The sequence below is a fragment of the Trichosurus vulpecula genome, chromosome 3, assembly GCF_011100635.1.
Source record: "Trichosurus vulpecula isolate mTriVul1 chromosome 3, mTriVul1.pri, whole genome shotgun sequence".
NCBI classification, from domain to species: domain Eukaryota; kingdom Metazoa; phylum Chordata; class Mammalia; order Diprotodontia; family Phalangeridae; genus Trichosurus; species Trichosurus vulpecula.
In genome coordinates, this window is record NC_050575.1 from 316,757,849 (window position 1) to 316,777,554 (window position 19,706).

General features: G+C 35.2%; 1 protein-coding gene across 4 annotated transcripts in view; it reads right to left on the reverse strand.

Moving 5' to 3' along the window:
• GFPT1 (glutamine--fructose-6-phosphate transaminase 1) overlaps positions 1-19,706 on the reverse strand; it is a 74,270-nt gene that overhangs the window by 29,741 nt on the left and 24,823 nt on the right. The window contains exons 6-14 of one of the 4 annotated variants that reach the window (XM_036750315.1): positions 18,351-18,485; positions 17,129-17,190; positions 15,794-15,873; positions 15,530-15,583; positions 14,948-15,001; positions 11,299-11,404; positions 7,589-7,752; positions 4,361-4,456; positions 836-933 (exon numbers count right to left, since the gene is read on the reverse strand). In XM_036750315.1, coding sequence (XP_036606210.1) covers positions 836-933; positions 4,361-4,456; positions 7,589-7,752; positions 11,299-11,404; positions 14,948-15,001; positions 15,530-15,583; positions 15,794-15,873; positions 17,129-17,190; positions 18,351-18,485 — 849 coding nt within the window. The remainder of the gene's footprint in view (positions 1-835; positions 934-4,360; positions 4,457-7,588; positions 7,753-11,298; positions 11,405-14,947; positions 15,002-15,529; positions 15,584-15,793; positions 15,874-17,128; positions 17,191-18,350; positions 18,486-19,706) is intronic. The other 3 variants (XM_036750317.1, XM_036750316.1, XM_036750318.1) reach the window with 3 other exon arrangements.

Consider the following 19,706-nt stretch of genomic DNA (forward strand, 5'->3'; position numbering starts at 1 on the left):
AGAAAGTGCATGTTCCTTTAAGAACTGACCACCCCTTAACGACTCCCTAATCCCACCCTGAATCACCTAATTAACATATTTGGCACATGTTTTACTGAAGTTTAACCTATATAAACTTTACCTGCACCCCTGTAAGATTGCAGGTTCCGTAAGAACTCTTGCCCACTGAAAAGCATAATAAATCTTTGCCACTTTGACTTAAAGAATGATTAATATCTTGAATTCACTCCAGATGGACCCAACTCTCTCCAGTACTCTGGTCCTTGAGGGGTACCCCCCCCCGCAATGACCCTACTTGGGAACTCCAGTTTTGGGGTTCCTGAACTTTGCCTCAAACCCTCAACAGTCCCACGTTAAAAATAAAACTAAACTCTAAGCCAATTGTCATTAGGCTAGTTTTTCAACTTCTCATTAAAAATATGGCACAAAGATCTTACAAAAACCAGGACATTTTTTTTGGAGGTAAAAAGAGCTTTCCCATCGGGCTAATCTGCTGAAGTTTCTTTGATTCTCAAAAGAAGGCAATGATAAAAAGAGAACTTAGGATTTTTTCTAGAGCAGCAGGGATTTTGCTTTGCTGTCCTTCATGAAACCAAAATTAGAGATTCTACTAGTCTGTAAGTGCTTCTAAGGTCAGTTTTTCAAGACTAAATTACCCTATGCCATTGCAACATCTTGAAGCAGCTTTTAAATTCCTTGAGTCAATTTCACTTTTGCAACAAATATGAGAAAAATAACATTAGCTTTTAGCAAAAACATTTTAATGGTTATTATCAGAGCAACTCTGAATATACAACAAAATCAAATGCAACTGAAATTTCAAGAAACCACTTACTGCAACACCAGCATGATAACTTGTCCCACATGCAATAAGGATCAAACGTCGACATCTCTGGATTTCTTTGATGTGGTCTTTCAAACCTCCCAAATTTACTGAAATAAAGATTTAATTACATTTTTTAAGTGCCACATTTGACAGCATTTCAGGAGTTTGTATTGCCAACGACACTAAAGACATGCAGCACTTTCCTAAAGCAAAAACATTTTTTTCTATCAAAATTTCACAATTAAAAAAATTCTAAAAGTTTTTACATGCAACTAGGAAATAAGATATACAGGCAATGGGGCATAGAATTCTATCTTGCCATACAAGAAAGTAAGGGAAAAGGGGATGGGGGGAGTGGGATGACAGAAGGGAGGGCTGACTGGGGAACAGGGCAATCAGAATATATGCCATCTTAGAGTGGGGGGGAGGGTAGAAAAGGGGAGAAAATTTGTAATTCAAACTCTTGTGGAAATCAATGCTGAAAACTAAAAATATTAAACAAATAAATTCTATTTCTGCTGAAACAGAAATTTTAATTTGATAACATATTTAACATATCAAGGAAACATTTTCAAAATTCTTGAGAATTATAAACATATTTTGGAAAGTATCAGAAACGTGTAGCTCATTATCCTTAACAGGAACCGGCTCATTTGCAAGACTTTGCTACTCAGTGTCATGATACTGCCATTTTCCCAGTTAGTTATATTCAAAACAGTATTATTAATACTAAATACCACCAATTCCACTTCTACAAAATCTCTAGTCCATCCCTCCTTTCCATTCCCATTCCCCCTCCCTGCCCCACAATATTACAGGCCTTAATAAACCTTCTAACTAGTCTTCCTAATCTTAGTCTCTCCCTTATCCAATATACTCTTCATACTGCTGCCAAATATACTGCATAGATCTGACTGTGTTATTCCACCACCTGAAAACCTTTAAATGCAGGCTTTTCAAACCTAATGACGTTCCATTTCCACCTAATGACATTCCATTTCCTTAGCTTACATAACATTCATTCAAAAGCTTATGTAATTTGAGCACAACTTATCTTTTCAGCCTTGCTTCATACTGTTCCTGTTCCCCTTTACTTTACGTCACAGTCAAACAAAACTAGTAACCATTCTACCAGCACACCCTGCTCCACCCCATCCTACTGCCTTTGCTGACACTGTTCTCTCTATATATAAAACGTCCTTACCTCCATGGTCCCTTAGGAAAAAACTACTCATTGTATAAGGTTAGGATTAGATTCTCCTTCTACTCTAAAGCATTCACTGATTCCCTTCCCTCCTTAAGAATAATAGCACTTAGCAGAATCAGGACAAGAACTGCTACAAGAATTCTGAGAAATATAAGAACTCTGATCAGTGCAGTGACAAACCACACTTCCAGAGCACTGATGGAGCCTGCTACACACTTCATGATAGAGTGATTAGAGACTCAAGATGAAAATGAGACATCAATTTTCAAACACTACCAAGGTAGGAATTTGTTATGTTACATTTTTCTTTTTTTTTCCTTCAGTGCAGAGGGAGGTGAAAGGGAAAGGAATGTAGCAATAAGGTTGCCCCCAAAAAGCAAAAGATCTCCGAAGCATTTTTTTTTAATGCAGAGAAGACAACAGGAAGCAAGAAACACAGACAGCAAGAAGGGCAACACTGAAAGTTACATGCTGAATCAAAGCAATATGGGCACAGGGAGATTCACAGCTTCAAATATAATCAATTCCCTTTTCTGTCCTACTTTGTACATGGAAATACTCATTTCATTTGGTGTTTAAGTTCAAAATTTTAAAAAAAATAAAATTAGAAAAAAATGGCCAATGGCACTTTGTATCTCCCTTATTCAAGGCCTTTGTGTTCTGATTTGGAGTATAGGTCCCTATGAAATAGTATGCAAGATTCTTGAGTACAGGGACCATGTCTCCATCTTTTTTATCACAGCTGCTAGTCCAATAGTTCTCAAAAGTTGTGCCAGCACCACACATCCAAACTCCTCTCCATCCCCAGAAGTGCTCAACACCCTGCCCTGCCCTCAACTACAGTCTGCTGCCTCCTTACAACCATGCTGACTACAGAGAAGAAAGAGGAGAAGGGGATAGGTGAGGGGACTGAGAGGTAAAGGAATTCCAAGGCTTGCCTTATGGATCTAGAGGTTCTTGAAATCCTTCTTTATTGCCAAATTCAACGTTCAGTGTGCTGTGATTCCCCAAGTAAAAAAATACTGCACTGAATAAAAAAGTTTGAGAATGACTATTCCAGCAAAGAGGATTTCTTTTCCTCTGTAGATGATTTAATATATTTGACAAGTGACATCCGAATGAAGATTTCCATAACCAAAGAAGACATCTTTGAAACTCAGTGGACATAGAAGGGTTCTGCTCTAGAAAAGTTAATCTATCACCTTCTGAAAATAATTTTGTTCCTATTTATTTGCCTCTGTATACACCAAAGCCTGTATGCTGCCAATCCAGGTCTCTAACTCTTCAGATTTAGTTCAAAACTTGCCATCTTAGTGCCCCTGAGGAAACTATTCCTCATTTGCTCCATTCTTACCAGTTCCATTCAAATCCCTTCTCTCCTAGCACTAGTGCCTACTTCTTCAGTCACCAAATAATAAGAGCCTGTTTTATACTGGGCACTGAAAAAAATGCCAAGGAGAGCAAGACATGGTCCTGATCTCTAAGACTTTACAATGCAGATGAGGAGTAAAGATATAAACCATAACATTCAAAAGATTGCCAACAGTCTGACTATAGGTTCATTCTGTCCAGAATTTTGTTACCATTCTATTTCCTAAGGGAAGTGCTGTAGGATGTAGAATTCTCATCTTTCACATGATCCTTGAAAACTTAAGAATATCCCAACTTCTCTTAATAGTTATTTATGTCTGGGGCAGCTAGGTGGCACAGTGAGTAGAGCACTGGCCCTGGAGTCAGGAGGACCTGAGTTTGAATCCAACTTCAGACACTTGACACACTTACTAGCTGTGTGACCTCAGGCAAGTCACTTAACCCCAATTGCCCTGCCTTCCTCCCTCCAAAAAAAAAAAAAAAAAAAAAAGATTAAAAAAATGGTTACTTTTGTCTCTACCATTCAAGCTTTCCTCAAATCTCTGTAAAATTTATTTATATCATGTGCCTGCATCACTCCTTTCCTTTAAGGAGTTCCATGAGCTAGATACCTACTCTCAAATCATATCTAGTTATTTGCCTTAAAATTACCTTAATCAATTTTCAAAGGAAACCCTCTCCACCCTAAGATTTCAGGAAGTGAATAAATGCATGCTTATCTAAGTTCCAATAATAAGTTCCTTGTAAGCAGGGTTTATTTCATTTTTTTTATCATTTTTCTAAAAAAATACATTCAAGCACAGACTCCAAGGGTTTTTTTAGAAATGGATTTGTGCTTCATTGCTATATGGATTATGAAAATAAACGGAAAGCATATTGGACTTTTATATTACCTGTTTCTACCTTCACAATAGCTACGATACCTTTAAATAGTTAAGAAATATACATTTAATTACCAGTATAATCATCGAAGTTGACTCTTCCTCTCATTGTGTTAACAACAGATTCAGGCTGCTCAAAAATTTCCTTCTGCATAAATGAACTGAAGTTGCCTATAAGCAAAGCAAATTATAATATCATGAGGACAATCTAGAAATCAATACATAAAGTAAAGCAAAAAGTAGGAAGCTTCACACATCATTCCTTATTACTAATTAAAGGAGACAGATTTTGGTTGAATTGTTGAAAATTGACAAAATTTCACCAAAATCTCTAGGTATGAGAAGTGAGGGAGAGAGGAGGGAATGAGTAACAATAGAGCAAAATATTTAATTGCAAGAATCTAAAGAATTAGCACAATTTTTACCTTATGTAAAAATTCTGGAAGAAAAGCAAACCAATAAGGTGGTGGATAAATTATTTTCATTACAAGATACAGCAAGAGATGCATTCAATATAGTTATTTGTCATTTCAAAATAAGTAATAAGTAGTATGCAAATTAGTATTAAAATTAATCAGTAAAAGACTTTTAAGTAACTTTTCCTTTAATTTTTAGCTTAGTTTTTTTGTGTGTAAACAGATGAGGATCTGTACTTCATTCTAAAAGAATTTAACCAAAAAATAGTAATGGCAGCTAGTATTTATATAGCACTTCAAATATTTTAAGTAGTATTCATATAAAGCACCTAACAAATATTATTTCACAACAATCCTGGAAAAGTGGTGTTATTATTATCTTCGTTTCACAAATGAGAAAATTGAGGCATTCAAAAGATTAAATATCTTGTCCAGGTTCACACAACTAGTAAGTTATCTAAGGCCACATTTGAACTCAGGTCTTCCTGACTCCACATCCAATACTCTATCCACTGCATTACTTAGCTGCCTCTATAATAAATATTATATTTAACCAACAAACCTGAAAAAAAGACCAACAAAAATTTTCCTGTAATAAAAGTTTAATGAAATTTGTTTTATTTCTTTCTTTTTTTATTTTACCACACTCAGTTCCACAAGTTTTTGAATTCCAAATTTTCTCCCCATCCCCCCTCCCCCCTCCCCCCATGAAATTAATTTTAGAAGATTATAAAGAAAGAATACAGCTATCATCTTATAATTTTGAAGCATGAATATGATCATTCTTATTATCACAGGCTACACATTCCCTCACTTTATGCTCCATGGTATACAATCAATTCAAATGAGTTATGTTACACCCCTAATACAAATTTATCACAGCCCATCAAAGACGAAGACAGCTAAATGCTGGTTTTTAATTAGCTGCCTATGCAGTTGAGGAATTCAGCTGCTTCTTTACATTTCCCTTCTTTTACATGACTACATATATATAGGCAGTCCCTAACATGTGAACCCTCAACTTGCAAATGACCCTCATATACTTGTAAAGTAACTTCTAAAACTGACTTCTGCTCTGCTGAAAGCCCATGACAGCGTGAATTTATTTTACCCTGCAAAGTGCAGGGTGTTCTTATCACTACTCAATCCATCAGGCTATAGGAGCCAACACTGCAGGACAGGAATGGAGAGAAACCCAACTCTCACCACAGATTCTGCTCCCACTGCTATGGCCATGGTGGAAGACAGTATGATATGGAATCCCTGGTTCTTGCCACCAGAAGAAAGCAGTAAGATAAATCACTGATTAAAAAAAAAAAAAAGGAAAGAGAACAGAGTCTGCAAATTATTGACCAGCAAGCCGACTTCAATTCCCAGTAAAATTCTAGGATAAGGTCATTAAAGAAATGGTTGGCGGACATCTAGAAAAGGAAGCAGTGATTGCAAAGAGTCAACATAGCTTCGTTAAGAATAGGTTAGGCCAGATTAAACTCATTTTCTTTTTGGAGAAGGTAGAGTGATACAAATTATTATGAAAATACAACTGGAGAAATTCACAACTAGACAGATATACTTGAACCTGTGCTGTTTTAACTTTTTTATCAGTGGCTTGGATAAAGGCAGACATGCACATCATATATGCAGATGACACAAAGCTAGAAGAGCCTGTTAACAAACTGGATTACAGAGTCCAGATCTAATAAGACCGTAGAAGAGTAGAACACTGGGCTGAATCTAATAAAATTAAATTCAATAGAGATAAATGTAAAGTCTTGTGCTTGGGTACTAAAAGTCATTTTCAAATGTATAAGATGGGGGAAGCATAGATATATAGAAGTTGTTATAGAGAGTATCTGAGGGCTTTAATGAACTGCAAATTCAATATAAATCAACAGTATAATGTAGCAGTGAAAAAAAGAATGATCTTGGGCTTCATTTAGAAAAGCATAGTTTCTAGAAGTAGGAAGGCAAGAGAGTCCCACTGTACCCTCTGCCTTTGTCAGACTTCTTCTGGAGTATTGTGTTCAATTCTGGGTACCACAGTCTAAGTGACCTGATAAGCTAGAGAATGTCCAAAAAGGAAAAACCCGGATGGTGAAGGGACTTGAGTCCATGACATCTGAGGATGAGCTGAAGGAGCTAGATATTTTTAGCCTGGGAAAAGAATATTCAGGAAGGACCTGATAGCTCTCTTGAAGAATCTGAAGAGCTATCATCATGTGGAAGGGTGAATAGAATTATTTCTGTTCATCTGCAGAGGGCCAACAAGAGTAATGGGTGTAGGTTACAGACAGACAAGTCTAAGCTTGGTGTCAGAAAAAACTTCTCAACAATAAGAACTATCCAAAAGTGGAAAGATACAAAAGTGCCTCAAGAGGTAGCAGGTGGAGGTCCTCAAGCAGGGGGCTGGACAAACACTTGTCTAGTACATATCTAGTACGATATAATGGAGAGTCCTTTTGCGTATGTCCTGGACTAGATAACTGCTGAGATCTCTTCCAACTCTCAAAAAAAATATGTGATTCCAGTCACCAAGACAGGAACATATTTTCCCATAGAAACAGCATTATAAATAGTTGTTGAATTCTACAGCAATAAAATACAGACATGACAATGCAACAAAAGTTAAATAAACTTATATATGGCATAATACATTAGAATCAATCTCTAAAACTTAAATAAAAGTATTTTGATTCCCTTTAGGTCTTGGAAATCTAACCCTTATATATCACTGTTTCAATACTAAAATGCATTTCCACCCCTATCAAATGACTTACAAATGTGCCCATGCAATACAACCCACTGGTAAATTAGTGACTAACAGTAGGTGTTTGGGAAATGTTTCTACCTTTCACTAAGGAAATAATGAAAAAAAAAAACGCCTTACCCTTCATGATCTGCTCTAGTTCCATCTGTAGTGTCTGTACAGCTCGGCCAGGATGATCTCCTGCTGTACGTTTAATTCGGTGAATAGAAAGACGACCATCCACTGCAGCTGCCACATCATCATCTTCAAGAAATATCACACGATTGGTGTGTTCTATGACAGCACTAGAAAAATGTTATGGAATTGGGATGGAAAGATTAACTATACAGCAAGTAAACTTTCCATCAGGAAACAAAAACCAAATACAGACTACACCATGCTTTCTCTCTGAAGAAGCTAGTTACTCATTCAACAAATATTGATTGAGCATCCACAATATATAAAGTGCTGTCAGGATCTAATAGAATATCCTATTTCCTTGCACAATTCTCTAAATTTTGAGGTCATACATCTTATTTCTCAAAGTAAGACTATAAATTCCTTCCTTGACAGAAAGGTTAAATTTACAAGGAGACAAATTTCACCTTCATATAAGGAAATTTTTTGATAATTAAGAGCTGCCCAAATGTGGAATGGAATGTCTTTAGATATAATGAGTTCTCCAACAATGCTGAGGTTGAAGCAGTGGTTGGATGATCATTTATCTGGTTTGCTACAGAGGTTCCTGGTTCAAGTACAGACTGTACGAGATGTCTTTTAGGTTTCTTTCAACTTTTGATTCTGGGATTTGATACTCTTACACTATTTTCTACCACAGGTATGAAATAGAAAGGTACAATGCCACTTTTCTAGTGATGCAGTCCTATAGTGGAACCACCACATTTAGCCTTTACCACTTTTGTACTTGATGTGCTATGTGAGGAAACGTTAATGACACTCAGAATGAGGCTGAGAATATCAACTGTACATCCAAAAAAGTCATGCTATAGGCGATCCAATTTTAAAGGTATTCAGGGATCAGTTCTTGAGAAATCTCCAAGAGGAATGATTCCAAAGGGGAAAAAAAATCCTAGTACCGCCCCCCATCAAAAATATATGAGAAATCACTGACCAATATGCTTCTTTTTTATTTTTCATCTCTATCAAACCTTCCTAAGATTAAAATGGTAAGACTTTCACAATTTTCTATAATATACCACATCTTCACAATTCCAGAAGTGGTGGGGGAAAAGTTAGTACAAATGTAAGATCCCACTCCATTTACTAGTTATTGATTTTTGAGAAAGCATTTGACTCAACAGAACAAAATGTAACTGAGAAGAAAAAACAAATTGTTTCCCATACACACAAATTAAAATCACATATTGGTATGCCAGATTAAGACCACAGAGAACCACCTGAACAATCCACTAGGAAATGACATTAAAACGTTAGAGAAATATATTCACCTAAAGAGTTTACCAGTTTTAGATGTCCAGAGTAAAGTTCAAAAAAAAAAATGAAGGATTTCCTATAGATGGTAAAATTCTCTCATATTTCTTATTCAAAGATATTGTACTAATTATATCAAGCTTCAAATATAACCAGGTCTTCTCTATAACAGACCCAGGCAAAGAGGAATAAAATATGCTGGATTATATCTACATAACTGTGCAGTGCTTTAAAATGATTCCAAATTGCTTGTTACTATAAAAGTCCCTTCTGTTGACTTTAATAATCTTCTAGATGCCCATCAATTGGGGGATGGCTAAACAAATTGTGGTATATGAATGTAATAGAATACTATTGTGCTATAAGAAATGAGAAGCAGATGGACTTCATAAGAACCTGGAGAGACATATATTATCTGATGATGAGTGAAGGGAGCAGAACCAGGAGAACATTGTACACAACCACAGACACACCGTTTCTGTGATGACTAACTTTGATAAACTTGGCTCTTCTCAACAATGCAAGGTTCTAAGACAGCTCCAAAAGACTCATGGTGGAAAAGACTATTCACATCCAGAAAAAGAATTACGGAATCTGAATGGAGATTGAAGCAAACTATTTGCTCTCTCTCTCTTTTTTATTTTATTTGGAGCAGCTAGGTGGTGCAGTGAGTAGAGCACTGGCCCTGGAGTCAGGAGGACCTGAGTTCAAATACGGCCTCAGGCACTTGACACATGTACTAGCTGTGTGACCTTGGGCAATTGCCCTGCCAAAAAAAAAAAAAAAAAGGAATGGGCACATTTAATTTTTGGTTTTGTTACACCTTTCTCATGGTTCATTTCATTGGTTATAATTTTTCTTTACAATCTGATTAGTGGGAAAAGAAGTTTAATGTGAAGGTTTATGTAGAACCTATATCAGATTACATGCCGTCTTGGGTGGGGAGGGGGGCGAAATTTGGAACTGAAAAACTTGTGGAATTGAGTGTTGTAAACTAAAAAAAAAAAATTAATAAAAAAATCTCCTAGATGCTATATACCTACAAATCAGAGAACATAATTTTTCAAAAATTAAGATTATAAACAGCCCAATGAGCAAGAGAAAGTAGCATGGTAAGTGTATGCAAGCTATATTATAAACATATTACCAACAAAAACCTATATGTAAGAAGTAGTATAAAAGGTATTACCAAGAATATCTATGATTAGAAAAGGAGAAAGACTAGCCATGACTTCCAAGTTTTAACTGGAGGTGACCAGGAAGATGGTTATGCTATCAACCCAATAGAGGCACTTACGAAGAAGGGCAGATTTAGGAGTGTTCCATATCTAAAAATTGTTTTAGATATGTTGAGCATGATACAAGGTGGGGCTGAACGTCCAACAGGCAATTACAAATTTGTAACTGAAAGCTTGATGAGGGTTGAAGAGATACAAGAACCCTAAGACTGGAGGTCCCAGACAGGGTCATCTGGAATGAATTCACAGACTCAAGTATTCTTTAAGTCCATGTTGTAAAGATTTATTGTTACGCTTTTCAGCAAGCAAGAGTTCTTAGGGAACCTGTAGCCTTAGAGGGATACAGTTAAAGTTTATACAGGTTAAATTATAGTAAAACTTGTGCCAAATATGCTAATGAGGTGATTCAGGGTGGGATTCTTAAAGGAACATGCACATTTAGTATCTACTGCTCAGATGTTTTACCCAGAGTTCACAGGGAAATGGGGGTGGGGGTTGGGGGGGCGGGCAGGGGTCCGGGTCCTACATGGAGGTGTGGTTTTAGGCCTGAAATGTCACTAAGTCATCTAATGGTCAGGATTGACTGGGAAATACCCAGGCTGCCCCCATCAATGTCTAGTCAGACAAGATAAATGTAAAGGAGTATACATGTATCTAAGTCTAAGATACATATAATGAAAAGTCCAGGAGACATATGATAGTTCAGTGAGTAGTAAATACCTCTATAAGCCAGTACACAGCCAGTTCAGCCAGTATAAAGCCAGGTCGAATTAATAAATTCTATAGGTGCAAGTTGGCTATTGTATCAATGAAGAGAGGTAAATGTTTTGTTAGGGCATGCTGTCCTTGGGCTGGAGAGAAACTGCCAGGGACTGTATTTTGAGGATAGGGAGAGATGTGATTTTGGAATTGGGGTCCAAGCAGAGGCACACAAGCACCCCATTAAGCTCATTGAGAAGAATGGGTATTTGCATAGAGCGATTTGGGGGTTATCAGTACAAAGATGACAATTAAACCATAAGTGCAATATAAGTTTGCCAAAGGGAAAAAATAATAGGGAGAAGAGGATCAAGGGCGGAGTAGATTTACAACAAATGATGTGACTCTCCTAAGGAATTAAGTTTTTTAAAAATCGTTTTTGAAATAATAGTGGAAGCTCACCTTGCATCAGAAGCAAAGTAATATTCAACAGCTTTTTCTTCAACAGGAAAAAGGCAAGTAGTGCTGTCCACACGAGAGAGGCTACAACTTCCTTTCTTGTCTTTGCCTGGGATATTATTAACAAACATCATCTCACACACTTAAAGAAATACAATTAAATATCCTCTTCAAGCACAACCCTTATATCTCTACCAACATGAAGCAATTTCAGCATTGTCTCAGCAGATATTGCTCAAAAGGTAATAAAAGAAATTCTCTATGGACTGTAGCACTAACCACCTTGTTTTCTCTGTCACTGAGTCATCAAAATAAAGGATAAGAGGGCAAGCATGGTGCAACACAATTTATCAAACTTTAAATAATTCTCAATTGTTGTGTCACCTTTTGAAATTTTTAAATATTTCAACTGCAAAACCATGACCAAGGTGTTTTGTTTGTTTTTGTTTTCGTTCTTGTTTTTGTTTTTTTTGCCAAAAAGCATTCATGTTTTCACTCCAATTTTTCACACTTAAAAATTTAAGTTGTATTTCTCCATGGAAAGACAAAAACAAGTAGTAATATTTTCCTTTCAATTATCTCTTAAAAAACCTAATTTGTGGGAAGTTTAACAAAAAACCATCATCAAAAATTAAATTTTATGCTATGCTGGCTGTATATAGAGATCTCAAAAATAATAAGCAATAGAGATGAAACAAAAGTTTTCTCTACTATCTGTAAAGAGAAAAAAGTCAAAGAAATCAAGAAAACGATTACTTACTGCTAATTTCTAATTACAGCTAGCCAAATCAAAATATTGCCATTCTTTGGCAAAATAATCACCTTCAATCGTTTGCAAGACACAGACCAAAATATTAATAATTATTTTATATGAAAATTTAATACACTTATTGTATATATGTATATCTATAAAGGAGTATATGTATACAGGTGTATATGAGACATGCAATTTTAAATATGTAAAGTCCCAAAGTCAAATAATTATGGCTTATAGTAAAAATTGACTTCATGTTGGTTTTTTTGAGAGGAAAAGGTGGTTCTGTTTGTTTTAAGAAAGAGTTAAGGAAGATCAACTACGCCACCAATGTATGCCCCACCTTCATTTATTTTGATATTGTAATTACAAAACTTGGGGATAAGGGAGAAATGACTAGAAGACATTGAGAGTGAATTTTCCAAACAATTTTTCAGCTAAAGTACCCAATTCTTGATTAAAGCATGCATGAAGATTTCTTTTCCAGTTCTTAAGCCTGCATACACATCTTTACTGTGTAAATATGGCTTTCTACAGGTTCAATTTATTTTTCAAGTTTGTATAAGTTAACATATCTGTGCTTTGCTCATTCATTCATTCAACAACCACTTATTGAACAGCTTCTGTGGGCAAACTAACAAGCTCTCTTTTCATTCTTCGAGCTCTTTGTTTCTCAACCTAATTTAGTGATCTAAACTTCCAGCACCACTTGTACTAAAATTATAAATCTGATATATATTTTTAAACTACTTATACAATTTTTTAAATTACTAATTTCTTTTCATGATGGAACTTTTTTAAAATTCGATAACATTTTTGCAGAACAATGACAGATAGGCTAGGGACTGGGATTATTTTGAGCCCAAAGTCTTCCCTCCTTTCAGTTATTCATTTATAAAATTGGGCCTTTCAGTACTTTAGTCACTACAAGAAATTCTCCTTTAATTATGGAAGATGTCTTAATTATCTTTAAAAGTAAAGTCAGTTGCACAGCTAAGCCACATCTCTCCTCAAAAGCTAATAAAATAAAGGCCCTATCATTTCCTGACACGAGGACCTCTTTTTTTATTTTATTTCTTTTATTAAGTCTTTACATTTAGAGCTAGATGGGTTTGACCTTTTACAGATAAAGAAACTGAAGCCCAAAAGAGGAAGAGACTTGCTAAGTCAACACGGCTAATAAGTAGAAAAGCTGGAAATCAAACAAAGGTCCTCTCGATTCCAAATCGAGGGTCCTTTCTACTATACCTAAGTGTTATTCCTAGCACTTAGCACACAGCCTGGTACACAATAAGTGTTTAATACTTTTTAAATTCCTTCCTCTCAATGAAACCTAAATAGTACTCCTTTGCTCACTCAAACTAACCTCAAAGAATTACAGAAAAATTGAAAACTTTGTTAAAATGTTTTGGATAACTTATCACAATCTAGAAAGAAAATCTAAATAAACAGTCCAGGAACAAAGCAGAAAATTCATTCAGTGAAGTATTTTTTTCTATGGGTCCAAGGGACAAAAAGACAGTAATAGATCTCTCTATTCAAGTTACGTGGGTTCAAGTCCCACTCTGCACTGACTCACTGTATCTAAAACCTTAGTACTTCTAACCTCCATTTTCTTCTCATGTGTTAAATAGATATTATTTCTACTGACTTCCCAAAGTGGCTCTGATGATCAAAGAGATCACTGGTATAAAAGTGATTTACAAGCTATAAGCCTACTTTATAAAGGCATTATTAGGAAAAATTCACATTATACCTTTCCTACAAAAACTGTATTCAAAATCATTGCTACATGCAAATTTTTCATAGAAAAGTAGCCCAACATTCACAACGACTTAGATAACAAGGTAGTCTTTCGATAAGACATATATGTAACATTTCAGAAAATAGGCAAAGGCTGTTTCTAAAGACATAACCTCAGTACCTAGATTTTTTTTTAATATAACCTGATTTGTTAGTAAGAAATCTTTATCAGACTGTATGTCACTATATTTCCTCTCCCAAGTTTTGATTTTATTTTCTTCTAATAGCTAACTGTACTTGAGTGTTTAAAAGAATCTCCAAAACGCATTGCTAACCCATTTAGTTACTGAGGACATACAGTACCTCTCTTCCAAATTTTCTTGAGCCTTACTAATATTTTTCCATTTTTCTAAAAATCCTACTAGAAAAAACGTACAAGGTAATATATTCCACCTTTGACTGGTTAAAAGGCATAGAAGTTCTAGTTTCAAGGTCTCTCTACTGCCTAGAAGGTCCATGCCTGAAAGAGAGGAGAGTGATGTAGTCATAAAAAAGCACTGATCTTAGAAGACCATGGTTCAAGTTTTGGTTCCAGGACTTAGCAGCTATGTGACTGTACATCAATCACCTAGCATCTACTGTGTGCCAGGCACCATGCTAAGCACTGGGCACTGTAAGTCAAACAACCTCTCTGACTTTGAGTTTCCTCATTTATAAAATGAAAATAATGTTTGTACTAGTTAACTTGTGTGGCTTTTGTAAGGGTACTAATAGATCTTAAAGTAATAAATAATATAGTATTTAATATAGTATCGTATATATAATAATATAGTGTGTCCTCCTGCAGGCATTCTAAGAAAAATTTGAATGAAGTTATTGAAGTCACTGTGCTATTTTTTTAAAAAAGGTAACTAAAAGAAACGATTATTTCTAAGACTGATATCAAATATAATAGTTATCAAATTTTAGATTTCTTAACTTCTTTATTTGTAGTGAATTTGCAGTTTTTTAAAGAAAGCCATAATTACACGTTAATGATGTGGTTCTCCGTTTAGTTCTTGTAAGTCCCCTTTCCTTTCCTCTTTGATAACAAATTTTAATATTAAAGTATATATACTATATATATATATTTATATACACATATCAAGAAAGCACCTTTTTCCTGTTTTATGGATATTACATCAATAGAATGATCCATAGTTTGTACAGCTGAAATCACAATGTGAAAAAGACACTTAAGTGAATAGTAAAAAATTAAAATTAAAACTATCAAAAGTATCAGCTACAAATATAAGAAATTGACATGCAGAATAAAAATATTTATCATCAAGCTAATATATTCTAGAACAGCCACACTATTAACCCCCACTGAGGATGTATTTTTCTAAATAATGCAGAGCTTATAGTAAAAAATTATTTAAAATAATAAAATCGAGTGCATGTTAACAAAGAAAAAAATGGAATGCTTTATGACTGCAATTTCAGAAATTTTCTAAATTCTCATGTATTTCCATTTTTGTTAATAAACAAATTAAAAGTAGTCACCTAAAAGTCAAATTCAAGCAAGCCAAATGCAAATTGCAAATTAGAAAAGATAAAAACAAAGCGTCCTAAAAAGTAAGAACACATTTAGAGGCCCAGGGCATTCACTCCAAGAGCAGGGAATTAATGGGAAATCAACAAAAGAGAGGCTCAAGATCCCTCTCTGTCCATGCAATCAAATGGCACGCTTCCCACCTCTTTTTCCCTGTGATCCCCATTGTGTGAGGGTTGATCCAATCTGAACCCTAGCTAAAAGAGTACACAACAGGAAAAAAAACAACTACTAGTCATCAAAATCATAAAAAACAAAAGTTCTTTTTAAAATGTTACCTAAACAGAATTATTAAAAAATACAATTAAAGAAATGTTTCTTTACACAAGAAAAAAAAGAAGTCCCACATCTCCTACACTGCTATACAAGGTTTCCTCCACAGCAGCTGTTGTAGAAAGAATTCATACCTGTTCTGTACAATATTGGAATATGGTCCGTGGACAGTTTATGATCACTTCGTACTCCAATCAGGAGGGGGCTTCCTCGCCTGCAAGTACAATGGTGCTAAGGATAAGACCAGGGCATTACATAACTATGGACTTGTGGTATAATAAGAGTTCAACGTGCTTTAGAGAAGAGTCAAATTCTCCCTCCAAGATCCATGCCAACACTAATAACTGAACTCTTCAAAAAAGAAGCAACTGGATACAATATAGTTTTACTAGTACTCTGGAAAGAAATCTACATTTGTAGCAGAATAGAAAAAAAGGCCTCTACTATTATCAGAACTCAGAACTGTCTAACCAGCCTATTTGGAAAAGCAGGGTGAAAAGTACTATTTCTAGCTAAATGAATACAATTTAGTGATGATACTGCCCCTCAATTTAAACCTTCTGACCAATTACATATTCATCATTTTCATTTGTTGTAGGCAAATCCAATAAGAAAATCTAGGTCTATAAAAATAATGGGATAATGACATGTTTCATGAAAAAATGTCCTTTAAATAATAAGCAACTATCACTTTTTAAATAATTTGGTGTAGATAAAATTCATAAAGAATACATGTCATGTATAAAATGATTCAAGTCTTGTAGAAGATACAGAACAATCTCAGTATTTTCCTTTGCACACAAAAGGCCTATATCAAATTCTAGACAATCAAATGTAAAAATTCTAAAGTTTCAACATACATTATAAAAAAGGGACCAAAAAACTATTTTGTACTAAACATAGATTTGTCTTTTCCACTACTATAATTCTACCTCTGCAAAAAGGCAACCAAGCTGCTCAAACACAGTCTCTTTTCCTTGGTGTGAAAATCAGTTTCAAATTCAACATCTCAGGCTTCCTGATTTTGGAAAATAGGTGTACTTCTTCGTGAACTTCTTCACAAAGGTAAGGGAACATGGAATACAGGACATGTTCTCAAATGTGCTGGTTAGTTTTACTGAATTGTTTTCCTCTTTGTTCTATTCTTATAAGAAAGGGCTCTCTAGGTAGCAGAAGGGTAGGTATAGATTAAAAAATAAAGGCAAAGCAAAAAACTAGAAATAGCCTTTTTAAAATGTATAAAAGTAAAAGCTCTTCTTTGAAAAAAAAATAATAAAAAAAAAAAAAAAGCTCTTCTTTGGCTCCAATCACTGCTGGGGTTTAAAGAGTAGATATAATAATAAATAAGGTAGATCACAAAGTTACTTTCTCAAATTTAAAAAAAAAAAGCTTATCAAGGAAGTCTCTTAATGGTACAATGAAAATTTTCAGGCAATAATAAAATTATTAAATAGCAAATGTATCAGTACCTTGTACCTACTGCTTGTCCAGGGTAATGCACACTTTTAAACACAAGTGCAAAGGCACCTTCCTAGGAGGAAAACAAGAATGTTTGCTTACCATATTTTCCATGACCATATATTGAATCTGAAACTATCAATCAAACAATAAGTATTTACTGAATGTTTACTAGGTGACAAGAACTGCACTAAGTACTAGGAATACAAAGAAAAAACAAAGTCACTCCTGCCTCCTAGGGGTTTGCATTCTAATAGGGGAGACAGCATGAGCTAAGTAGGTGTAAGGTAAATGTGGAGTAGAAGAAAGGGAACCTTGGGGAGGTCTTAGCCCTTGAAAAGACCTCCTGTAGGAAGTGGAACTTGACCTGAGTCTTAAAGGCAGTCAAGGATGCTAAGTGATGGCAAGAGAGCTTTCCAGGCTCTGGGGTCAGCCAGGACAAAGGCACGGAGGAAGGAAATGGAGCACCTTATACAAAGGACAGCAAATAGGATAATGTGGTTGTGTAGAATAGCACAAGTAACATTTTAAAAGACTGGAAGGAAATTGGAAGCCATCAAAGTTTACTGACTGGGGAGATGGCATGGTCAGAAGTAGGGCTTTAGGAAAATTATTTTGGTAGCTAAATGGATGATGAAGTGGGGAGGCTTGGGAGACGGAGTCTAATTAGAAGGCTACTGCAGTGGTCCAGGCAAGAAATGATGAAGGCCTGAATTAAGGAGTTGGCTTCATAAGGATACATGATCACTGACTTCAAATATTTAAAAGGTCATGTGAATAATGCATTAGTTTCCCCCAAGGGGAAAACAAGAATCAACGGGGTTGCAGGGAGGTAATTTTCAATTCAACATAAGGAAAAACTGCCTAACAATGAAATCTATCCAAAGAGAACAGACTGCATTTGTGGGGGGAGTTAAGTTCCCAATGCTAGATGTTTTCAGGAAGAAGCTGATCACTTGTCAGGGATATTTTAGGAAGTACTCATGTTTCAGGCAGGAGCTGAATTAGATAACTTCTAATGTGCCTTCCAAATCTAAGCTTCCATGTTTCTACGCTGCTATTTGTATGTTTTGGTTATTATATATAAAATGCAACAGAAGCAGAAAATACTCAAGAAAGAAACATCATTCCTTTTTAACAAATAAAAAAGCGGACCTAGTATGTCACCATGATTTCCATAACAGTAAGTTCTAACAAAATATTCTCTTTAAAATTAAACATTATTTTAAATACCAGTTGTTGGATTACTCTCTCCACCAGTGTTGTGAAACTGATATCATCACTTTCTCGGTTGTCATACATGTATTTAACAAGTTTAGCAATTGATTCTGTGTCTGTTTCAGATTCAAAATCATAACCTTTGCTTTCCTGTTAAGAAAAAAAAAACACTTAATAAATGGTATTCAATTTCCAAATCTGTCTCTATATTTTCCAAAAATTTCATCAAGTCTCTTCCTAACATTTTTCTGACATCTATCATCTTACTCTGTAGTTTAGTGAAAATGAGTACACATTCTAATTCCATAGTATTATCAACAGTTAAAGTATTCTGATTAATATTTTGGGTTTTTTTTGGTTTTTGGTTTTTGGGGTTTTTTTTGCTTTTTTTGGCAGGGCAATTGGGGTTAAGTGACTTGCCCAAGGTCACACAGCTAGTACATGTGTCAAGTGTCTGAGGCTGGATTTGAACTCAGGTCCTCCTGACTCCAGGGCCGGTGCTCTACTGACTGCGCCACCTAGCTGCCCCTTCTGATTAATATTTTGGATGAAAATTTTTCATATTTTTACACACATATACTTCAAGATCACCAAGTGTCAAAGAACTAGACTACAATAAATCTTACTTAACAGCTAAATAACAGAAGTTAGAATTTATATAGTACTTTAAGGTTTTTAAAGAGCTGTACATGTTATCTCATTTGATCCTCACAATAACCCTCATAAGTAGAGGCTATTATTATCCCAATTTTATAGATAAGAATACTGAGGCAGACAAAAATCAAGTGAAACTTACCTAGGGTTAAATAATTGCTACATGTCTATGGCTGAATTTGAATTCAGGTCTTCCTGGCTCCGGGTCTAGCACTTTATCTACTGTGCCACCTAGATGCCTCTAACAGTGTTAAAGTAGCTGTTTACTAAATGTTTAATCTATATTGAACATAATAATGTTTCCTTGATGACTTGGGAGTCTTTCAAAGTTATGCAGCACTTTGAGCTTCCTCTTAAAGATTATCACTATAGAACATCATAAGGTAAGAGAGATCTGGCCTCAGCTGTACTGATCAGAAGATATCTAAGAAGAGTGCTTCTTAATCCATACTACACTTTGGGGACTGAAGACAGAAAGAAAGAGGTGGAGACATGACACAGGCAGACAGAATTGTCCAATTTTTTAAGCTTATAGATTTAAGTAAGTAAGGAACTGAAGAAATAAAAGACTTGCAGTCAAGCAAAAATTTGCTGCTGGCTTGTAACAGTGCACAGACCAATAACTGGGAAACAATACTCTAGAAGTTGCTTTTTTGAATAAATCTCTAATATTAGAGACAAACAGGAGATAAAGCAGCTTACATATTTTTGTTTTTT